The sequence below is a fragment of the Eurytemora carolleeae genome, unplaced genomic scaffold (assembly GCF_000591075.1).
Source record: "Eurytemora carolleeae unplaced genomic scaffold, Eaff_2.0 scaffold421, whole genome shotgun sequence".
NCBI lineage: Eukaryota > Metazoa > Arthropoda > Copepoda > Calanoida > Temoridae > Eurytemora > Eurytemora carolleeae.
The window spans coordinates 1876-12178 of NW_019396311.1; the positions used below are offsets into that span (position 1 = coordinate 1876).

At 30.9% G+C, this 10303-nt stretch overlaps 1 protein-coding gene across 1 annotated transcript; it reads left to right on the forward strand.

Annotated features, from left to right (window-relative positions):
* Positions 1–1969: 1969 nt before the first annotated feature.
* Positions 1970–9525, forward strand: LOC111700711 (uncharacterized). The gene is made up of 6 exons (XM_023471721.1): positions 1970–2036; positions 3876–3923; positions 4882–4938; positions 7227–7314; positions 8443–8532; positions 9313–9525. Exons 2-6 carry the CDS (start codon positions 3916–3918, stop codon positions 9523–9525), a joined length of 456 nt encoding a protein of 151 aa, XP_023327489.1. The 5' UTR covers positions 1970–2036; positions 3876–3915.
* The last annotated feature ends 778 nt before the right edge of the window (positions 9526–10303 follow it).

Below are 10303 nucleotides of genomic sequence, written 5' to 3' on the forward strand. Positions count from 1 at the left end.
AACTACGAAACCTTTGATCAGACCAACATGTTTGTGGTATCTCAAAAGACCATATGAAATGGTTTATGGACAGTCTAAATCGGAAAATATAAATTTGATATTTTTGTTCAAGTTATTTGTAAATTTAAAGAGAAAATCCATGCTTTTTGATTAAATAAAGTGGTCTCCAATGAAATAAAGTAGTCTCCAATGAAATGAAGGTGGTCTCCAATGAAATAACACTTCTCCAATGAAATAAAGTGGTCTCCAATGAAATAAAGTGTTTTCAAATGAAATAAAGTGGTCTCCAATGAAAGAAAGTGGTCTCCAATGATGAAATAAAGATAGTCTTTAATGAAATAATAGTGGTTGCGAAAGAAATTAAGAAAATCTCCAATGAAAAAAAGGTTTTCTCCGATGATATAAATGCGGTCTCCGTTAAAAAAAATATATCTCCGATGAAAGAAAGGAGGTCTCCTATGAAAATGAGATGGCCTCTAATGCAAGATGGTATTCTCTTATGAAATTAGGACGGTCTCCGATGAAATAAGGGCGGTCTTCGATGAAAGAAAGATGGTCTCCGATGAAAAAAATGGTCTTCGATAAAATTTAGGTGTTTTCCAATGAAATTAAGTTGACCTTTGATGAGATCGATGAAGGTGGTCTCCGCTGAAATTTAGAATTCTCTAAAAATTTGTTGCACACATGATAACGGTTTCTATTTAGACATATTTCTATTTCATTCTAAGTTCTCTTAAATTCGAATTCTGAATTTCTGATTTAAATAGAACGTTTTTATCAAAAACAATAAGACTCATTGAATTCAAAACAAAAAGACTTCATTTGTAAATTATATAAGTGTTTGTATATTTTAAAAGAAAATTTGATTTCTTAAAAAACTCTTTATCCTCCCTCTAGGTAGATTTTTTCAGAAAACACGGCTTTCAATCCAACTCCGGCTTTTTCACTTACAATCTATATATAAATTTGGCTTGTCTGTTTGTTTGTTTGTCTGTTTGTTTGTTTGTATCCAATAAACGTCAAAACGGCTGAACCGATCGGGCCCAAATTTTTTGTGGGACATCTAGGGACCCCAGGGAAGGTTTATGAAAAATCAAAATTTCAAATATTTGTCTCCATCAAAATTCAATCGTCATTAATTTTTTAAAAATTTTGAAAATCCGCGAAATTTTTTGTGAAAATCCGCGAATTATTTTTGTTTTGTTTTACGATGTACACAAAGAGAACATGTTCACAATTAATTTAGAAGATGGGCGCGAAGCGCCCTCTAAGGCTAGTTAATTAAATTTCAGTTTTACTGAGTTTGAACAATGAATTTTCAGGTTTTCCTATCTATAAGAAAATTGCAGTTTTCACTCTTTCATCCAAATTGCGGTTTTTCCATGTAAATTGCGGTGTCTGTATTTCTTTTAAATGTCGATGTTTTAAAATTGCGGCTAATGTTCGTCCGAAGGAGGTTTTGGCACAAGTTTAAATTTTCTAATCCCTCTATCTTTACAAATTGACGACCTTTAATATTTCAAACTCAGACTATTTAATCTAACAGAATTTATAGCTTGAAATATCAGAGGTCTACAACATCAAGTTGCAAAGATATAGGGGTTAGAAAAACAGAGTTTGAGGCAGACAATTCCTTTCAACTAGTTTTTTAAGATTTTTAGCAACAGTTTTTGTTGTTTTCAATTTTTAATCGTACTATACAATAATACAATAATACAATAATACAATGAACATAAATATTCTCAGATTTTTCTGTTTAACTTGAAAAATTTTCGAAAATTTTCAAGTCGACATTTTTTTTAATGGATTATTTTTCTAATTTTGGGTCATATGAGTTGCACACAAAAAAAACGTAATATTAATTAAGATTAATAAATTTGAAACATTCCACTTGTTTGTGGGAGCCACTGCAAGTCAAGGAATGGAATTCTAATTTTTTTCATTTTTTTATGAAACATAATTTAGGATTTTGACTGGTATGCTTTATCTGCTGAAAATAGAAGATATAATTTCACTCTTGGATTTCAGAAGGCAGAGTAAGTATCGCTTAATAATATACAGTGAGAACCAGAAACCTGTGGAATAGGAAGACGACATTGAATCAATACTTTAAGTATAATTAATGTTGTTACAAAACAAATAGTTTTACTAGTAGTGTAAAAATCAATTACAAAGTGAAATGACCTGTGCACACTGGACAATTGATGTTGTTCATGTAATATTTAAAGTCATAACTTGAATCTAAAAGTTGTATTCCTATATTGGTCAGTGTGGTTTTCAATGTAATTTAAATCCCTTGGCTATAATGACTAAAGACACGGGCAGCCGCAGTACATTTGAATTTCCGAGCCGGGTCAACCTTTTCGGTCCAAGTTTGTACTATATCGCCCAGACATTGGTTAAATAAAGCAGACACTCATTAAAGGGTCAGAGGTACGTGAAAAAGGTGAACGTCAAGGAAACGTTGTTTTTTCCTCACTCCGTCCAATAAAAGTTTCGAGGTCTGCTGAGAAATTAAATTCATGAAAGTTCTAAACTATTTATTTTTTTATGTATATTATATATATATAGTATTTATTTTCAAACACAAAATACAAAATAATAATGTATGATGGTTCAGCTTAAAATAAAATACAAAAGAAAAAATTAAAGTATATTAAAGTATATTAAAGTATATTAAAGAAATATTTCAGAAAAAAATTGATATTTTTTGATTTTATTAGAAAATTTATTAGAAAAAGCACGAACAAAATTGACAGAATACGCTGAATCTGATATTTATTAACTTTTCATATTTTTCTTTTTAACGTTTATCAATATATCCATCCATCTATATAAATTATGTATATATATCTTTATATATTATGTATAATGTTTCAAAATCATTGAAAAAAAATCCATATAATCAAATGTTAAAATCAAAGATGTGCGCGGAGCGCCCTGGAAACCTAGTTTAATATATAAACTCATTTACTTATTTAATCAACTGTCTATTTATCTATCTCTATATATCTTTCCATCTATTATCCTTTAACTATCTATCTATCTATCTGACTATCTCCATCCATCCATCCAAGAAATGTATAGTTCCTCGCATCCATCTATCTATCTTTCTATCTATTTATCTATTTATCTATCTATCTATCTATCTATCTATCTATCTATCTATCTATCAATCTATCTATCTATCTTTCTATCTATTTATCTATTTATCTATCTATCTATCTATCTATCTATCTATCTTTCTATCTATTTATCTATTTATCTTTTTATCTATCTATCTATCTATGATCTGTCTATCTATCTTTATATCTATTTATCTATTTATCTATTTATCTATTTATCTATTTATCTATTTATCTATTTATCTATTTATCTATCTATCTATCTATCTATCTATCTATCTTTCTATCTATTTATCTATTTATCTATCTATCTATCTATCTATCTATCTATCAATAAATTTACTATATTAACTGATTGCTAATGTATTATAAAGATACCCCGAGGTTTGAAACGTATGATAAAGTTAAATAACAAGATAATCATTCATTCATTCATTATCCTTCCTCACATTCATCCTTCCTTCCATCCTTCTATCCATCTATCCATCCATTCATCCATACTATTATGCTTTCATTCATTTATTCATTCATCCTTCCTTTGTTTCACCTATTCATTCAATCGTTGATCCACCTATACTCTATTCATCCGGCCTATCACTATACTATCAATTGTACCTTAAATATATCTATCTATCTTTTAACTCTTCATCTATGTATTCATATACTTTTCTATCTATCTTTCATTCTCTTTATATATGTATTTATATACCTATCTATCTATCTATATTATCTATTTATCTATCTATCTAGAGAGCTGGCTGGTATCTACCCCCTGCTAGAAGTGGATGATATGGTCAGGTAAAGATTTTAAATATTATCATTGTTAAATGTAATTTCAAGCAACTCACTATTTGCAGAGTTACATGTGCGATTCACAATGGTACCCATAATAACCTTGTCTGGACAAGAATGCCTAAAATATCTTCTGTCCTTTTCTCTTTGAAAATCAATCGATTTTCAACTGTGATTTATCTTTGAACAGACTTACGGATTTCTGGTTCAGGAACAATGAAAAAAATTTTAAGAATTAAATTTTTTTGAAAAACGACGATATTATTGATCAGCTGAAGTTTAAAGCATATCTCTTCATTTCATTTCAATTTTTAACAACTGTTCCTTTTACCCAAATCCTAATGGTTTAGTCTCTTTTGCACAAGTTAACCGGACGGGGGGGGGGGGGGCCAAGGCTACACAATTCTAAAATCCAAACTTATTTTAATGTAAAAACAACATTGAAAACACAAATTATTAAGATTAAGTGTCGTGTTTTATTTCACATTTTCTTGGGGTCTACTGTATCTAAGTGTCATCTTTCTATTTCAAACTTTGGTGGTTTTAATTGATCTTAAAGTTTAATTTAAAGGGACTGTATGTGTAATTTCAAGTGACCTATTATGACCCAATATGCCCGATTGAAAGCTTTTTCTGCTCAAGCATGTATTAGATATTATCAGATATTAATATTATGTTTCTTTAAACTGTTCATTTTCATTCGCGGTTTCTCTGCGAAAGTGGTTTAGCATTTTAGTTTATAAGAAACAATAGAGAATCTCACAGAAATAAACACTTTTCTAGTCAGAAAACCACGGTATCCTCCACACTCCGTTCACTCTCCACTAAACCCCTCTATTTCTTCGGTCAGATTAATACTGTAAATCACTGCAGTACACGCCGAAAACTTTTTTGAGGGTGTGTTGTAAATCTAACATTGTTATTTTTTGCATGGAGCATAACTTGAATTCTATTCCCTTTAAAGGTTTGTGAAACCGGACTGGAAGTGTGTGTTCACCTACGTTCAGAGCTTCTATAGGAGGTAAAAACATGATTTAAAAAAAAAAATTTGTTGGCTCTCACGGTGGACCATGGTCAATTTGAAATCGCACCGGACCGACTCCTTGTACCATTATTTGTGACGCTCAGCAAGTACCTGCCCGACACTATCCTATGCCAGCTATAGGTTTCAACTGTAATGGCGCGGCCAGACTCCTTAAAATAAAATGCATATTTGCATCAAAGGAATTGAGTCTTTGTCACAAACTCTAATTTTCTTATCCCTAATCTTTGCAACCCAATTTCGTAGACCAACTACCAATTCTGTTGGATCAAATATAATCTAAGTTTGAAATATCAAAAGTTTACACCATTAAATTGCAAAGATATAAAGATGAGAAAATTTGAGTTTGTCGCAACGACTCAAATCCTTTTGTCTTAAGAACTCGGTTCATGCCACGGAAATGTTTTAGCTTGGATTAAACGTTCTAAATTTAGGCAGCTGACTTCTCATCGAGAAAATTTTATTTTCATGAACGCCTGCAGGTTCCTCAGCTATTCTGAAGTAATTTCCCCCTCGAAGCAAAGCTTAATTATGAAAAATATCATCTTGATTGTAAGATTCCGGCAAACCCCGTTAATTTTTGAGATTTTTAACAATCGGAAATATATTTGTTGATAAATTAAAGGAAAATCTGTAAATTTTTATCTCAAGATGTGTCAACATTGTTGATGGAAACTTTGAAATATGTTTAAGTAAAAGTGCCCTGCGATGCTCGTGAAATAAAATAAAATTTTAAAAATACATCATGAAAAAATACCTTTTTCCCTCAAAAAATGTCATCCCATTTGGTCCAGCCGTTTTATGAGTGAAGAGCTCTACTATAGATAATCAACCTTTCATCCTCGTCAGACATAGTCATCATCATGTGCATTGTGCACCCATATCAAATACCAATCCTAACTTGTGTCACAGTTGGTGTCGTATATTTATCAATACAATTGAGACGACTCTTAGTATTATTTAATTTATGCCAAGCTTTTAAACAACAGAAACAATTGAACATTTAAACAAAGAGTAGTTGACATTTATAAGGTATCTTTGTTTACTTGTAAACTTGTCAAAGCAATACAAATAAAAAGTCGTCTTTATTGTGTTCATGTAAACGGAAACAACTTTAGAATAAATAATATCATAAATTAGATTGCATTATTGTGAGTTCGTCCGTTAACTATTTTTTAAATATTTTTCTTAGAAATCCACATAATAATAACTTCGATAAAATCAAAGATATATTTTTTGTTTTATTCTGCAGCCTCTGTAAAATTCAACAAAGGAAGTGTAGATGTAATTTATAAATAGTAGATACCCTGAACTTTTAGAGTGGCATTCCCAATGCACAGCAATGCAATACCCTTAAAACTGATTGCCGGAAAACTCTTTATTTCAGAAGCCTTAATTTCGAAACCTTCTTTGTAGGGTGGCATGTTAAATTCACAACAGTACCCTTTTAAACCTTTGCCCGTGGTCCATGATGAAAAAGATTTTCTTATTTTTAGGGCTGAAAATTGATTGCCGTAAAACTCTGGTGTTATATATAGTGCCATTCCAAGCACTTAGTTTTCAGCTAGAGATATAAGAATGTCTACAGAGATATAAGAATGTCTACAGAGATATAAGAATGTCTACAGAGACATAAGAATGTCTACAGAGATATAAGAATGTCTACAGAGGTATAAGAATGTCTACAGAGATATAAGAATGTCTACAGAGATATAAGAATGTCTACAGAGATATAAGAATGTCAACATAGATAAAAGAATGTCTACAGAGATAAAAGAATGTCTACAGAGATTAAGAATGTCTACATAGATATAAGAATGTCTACATAGATATAAGAATGTCTACAGAGATATAAGAATGTCTACAGAAATATAAGAATGTCTACAGAGATTAAGAATGTCTACAGAGATATAAGAATGTCTACAGAGATATAAGAATGTCTACAGAGATTAAGAATGTCTACAGAGATTAAGAATGTCTACGGCATTAATGATCAGACAAAGGTATAAAAGATACCGCCCAGTAAACCAGATCATATCGACTGAACCTTGATTCCACGTTGACTTTTCAATCTTGACGTGGTATATTTCGTTGTGAATTATCACATTTAACAGCATATCGAAGTGGAATTGCACTATTAGTGACCATACAACGTTGCACTAGAAAATTTTATATCGACATCGTCATCAATGTTGTGAAAATGTCATGCATTCTTCTTGAAATTTTCACACCTCTAAAATATTCAAAGTTGAAACAACCTTTTTAAGGTTTCGAGATGGAAGATCTCCTTCTCCCCGACCCTCTACACCTTCCACAACTAAACTCTCAGAGGTGGCTCAGGCAGTTGCAGCAGAGGTACACAGTTAAACTCCATCTGTTATCGGCAGGGCATTATTTCGTTAAATTGATTCTATAGTAATGACCTTTGTCACCACAGTTTCAGTTTAAGTAAATATTTTCATTTACTGTTATAGCGCCGATATAAGGATTAATAACTCTTTTTGGATAATAAGATAGATAGAAAGATAGATGTTACCGCCATGCAATTTCTATTGGTTCAGAATAGACAACAAACACATGACTGAACCATGATTGGATCAGGCGCTAGAGTAAATTGTTCTTCAAGTAAATGTAATCTCAAGTGACCTTGCAAAGATGACAATGCCCGATTCACAACGGTACCCTTAAAAGATCCATGTTTATAGGTTTTTTAAAAATAATTGTTTTAATTATGGGATCTCTACAAAAAAAGTGGCGCATTTATATATTGGAGGAAAACATACTGTAATTATCAGAATTTAACATTTATATATTGGAGGAAAACATACTGTAATTATCAGAATTTAACATTTATAAATTTATTAAAGCAAATATGTCTTCCATATTACTAAGCAGATAAAGGTTTCCTAGAGTACCGTTGTGAATCAAGAATTGAAATTACGCTTACAGTCCCTTTAAGTTCTTCAAGACATTTTAATTAAACCATATTTGAAGATTTAAAACAAATATTTATGATGTTCTGATTGATTTGTATAAATTTAAATTTGAAAATGTTCATTAAATTCTTATTCGTCTTATTCTAGGTTAAATTTTGAAAGAGAAGTTTTTTGGAGGTCCCGATAACCACCAATATGTTTTCAGTTCTGGAATTTTTTCATAAACACCCTGTTCCTCCACTCTACACTTGAATGCATTGTATTCGTGTTTTATTTGGCAGACTAGGCATTTCTTGGTTTTATATTATACTTATCATGCATGATGGAAAATTGAAGCACAGGAAAAAAACATTGGAAAACAAGAGTGTAGTGGAGAAAATGCAGTACAACAAGATCTGTGACAGGGTGTTTGCAGACATGTGAGCACCCGCTGTTTATTGCTATAACCATCATCTATTTCATCTATACATATTTTTAAAAAAACGAAAATTAAAAATTAAAAAATGTTTAAAAAAATTAATAATATTCGTCTTTTTCCGTTTTGCAGGGAGATTGTCAGAAAAAGGGTGAAAAAGATGAGCGGAATGTGACAAAGAAATTAGCACAAGCCGGGCCAAAGTTTGCAGAAAAAGACCAGGTTTGATGAATGAAATAATGCCTTTAACAAAGTTACCCACATATGTTAAGACTTCAGAGACGACTGTACAGAATTTATATTGTCTGTTTCCTTATATTCATTATTCTCTTCAACTGTAAACTGGTATTTTTCTTTGCCTAATCATTGAATAAGCCATTAAAATACTATATGTATAGTAGAAGGCTTAATTTAACCTTGTAATCCTCATATTTCAAGAGTGTCTGGTCGTCTTTACAGTCTTACAATTTCTGAGTAACCCAAAATATTTTTTAAATGTGATAAAATAAATCTTTATCTTTTTTTTAAACCACCTTTTTCTATAAGTGGACTTAGAATCGTCAGATTTAAAGATTTTCAGGTCGTCTTCAAAGTCTCATCCTTTGTGGGTAACCCTGTATCTAAAATTTTTACGTCGCCACTTTCAGCCTTTTTATTTTAAATTTTTGGATTAATTTCTAGTTTAGGATCATTTAATGCATTACATTCTGAGTAAATAAAAACGCAGTGATGTCATTATGCAATTATGCCCGTGGAAAAAAAATTTTGGGAAAAAATCTATTTTTTTTTAGCCTAAAACACCCCGTTTGGCCGGCTAAAGGCAACATATATACTTACGAATGTCTTGTTTTATTATATTGAAAACCAACACGCCGTCTCTCTCTTTCTTTAAAATCAGAAATTCAGAAATGTATTTTTTAATTTTTATTTAAACTTTGTAAAGATATATATAATATACATCAAAACGATACTTATCCCTAATTTTGGAATATTTAATTTTAGGCCAAACCTAGACCTCCGCCTTTGATGATTAAAAAGTCGACAAGTCCGAGTTCGATAACTTCAAGCATACAGTCCCCAGGGACATCGACATCGTCAAGAATTCAGTCGCCGGGGACGCCCAGCTGGGTTAGAACGACCAGCCCTGTCTCTTCTGGTTCCCCAAAATGGATAAAATCATCTACCGAGGAATTTTTTCGATTTTTGAAAATATAAATATCGTTTTTTGATTTCATTCAAAAAATATAAAAGCGCAAAAAATGAATTTTAATTAAGTCCCCGTAAAGTGTAATCGTCAAAAAGTGCTCTGAAAGATTTTTTAAACTAAAATTTTTGAAAAAGTTTATTATGTTCACATAAAATGTTTTTTTTCTTCATCATTTTGTTATTGACTAAAAATTTTTTAAAGGTTCTATCAAAATTTTATGAAATACTATATCCAATCAATATTTCTATTCAACTTTGAGATGGATCAAACTGGTTTTAGATAATTTCTTTTTTCCGTAATTTTAAGTCTCAAGCAAAAAAGTAGCCATGGGGGAATTTTTTTTAATTGAGAAATTAGAATAAAAAATTTTCCCCAATTTTAGTCTCCTTTTCTCTATAAATATTGCTTTTGTGCTTATACATAATCATTTTGCCAGAAATATAAAAATTAAAGTTTTGAAGAATTCAATTTTTATTAATTTTACAAGTACCTTGATAAGTAGAGAAAACTGAAACCCCCGGAGGAAACCAAGATTCTCCCCAGACAGGGGAAAAAATCTACGAAAATTCCCCTAGTTTTGAAGTTACCCCACCCCCTGAAGACAGAAAAAAAGACACCACTGCTAGAGAAGGTGAATTTTAAAATAATAAACAAATGAAATATATATTTGTCTTGTGTTTTTTTACGGGCTTTTTACTTACTTTCGTTTGTGGGTGGAATTCACTTCTTTTGGGATGAAATCTTGTATTCAATTTCAAAATCACCTGTAATATTTTTGATTTTTTC

What these genes read in the sequence shown, in the direction of transcription:
- LOC111700711 (XM_023471721.1), top strand. An exon ending in CTCAGGCAGTTGCAGCAGAG is followed by an intron (nt 7,315 to 8,442) that starts GTACACAGTTAA and finishes TCCGTTTTGCAG; the next exon opens with GGAGATTGTCAGAAAAAGGG. An exon ending in AGTTTGCAGAAAAAGACCAG is followed by an intron (nt 8,533 to 9,312) that starts GTTTGATGAATG and finishes ATTTAATTTTAG; the next exon opens with GCCAAACCTAGACCTCCGCC.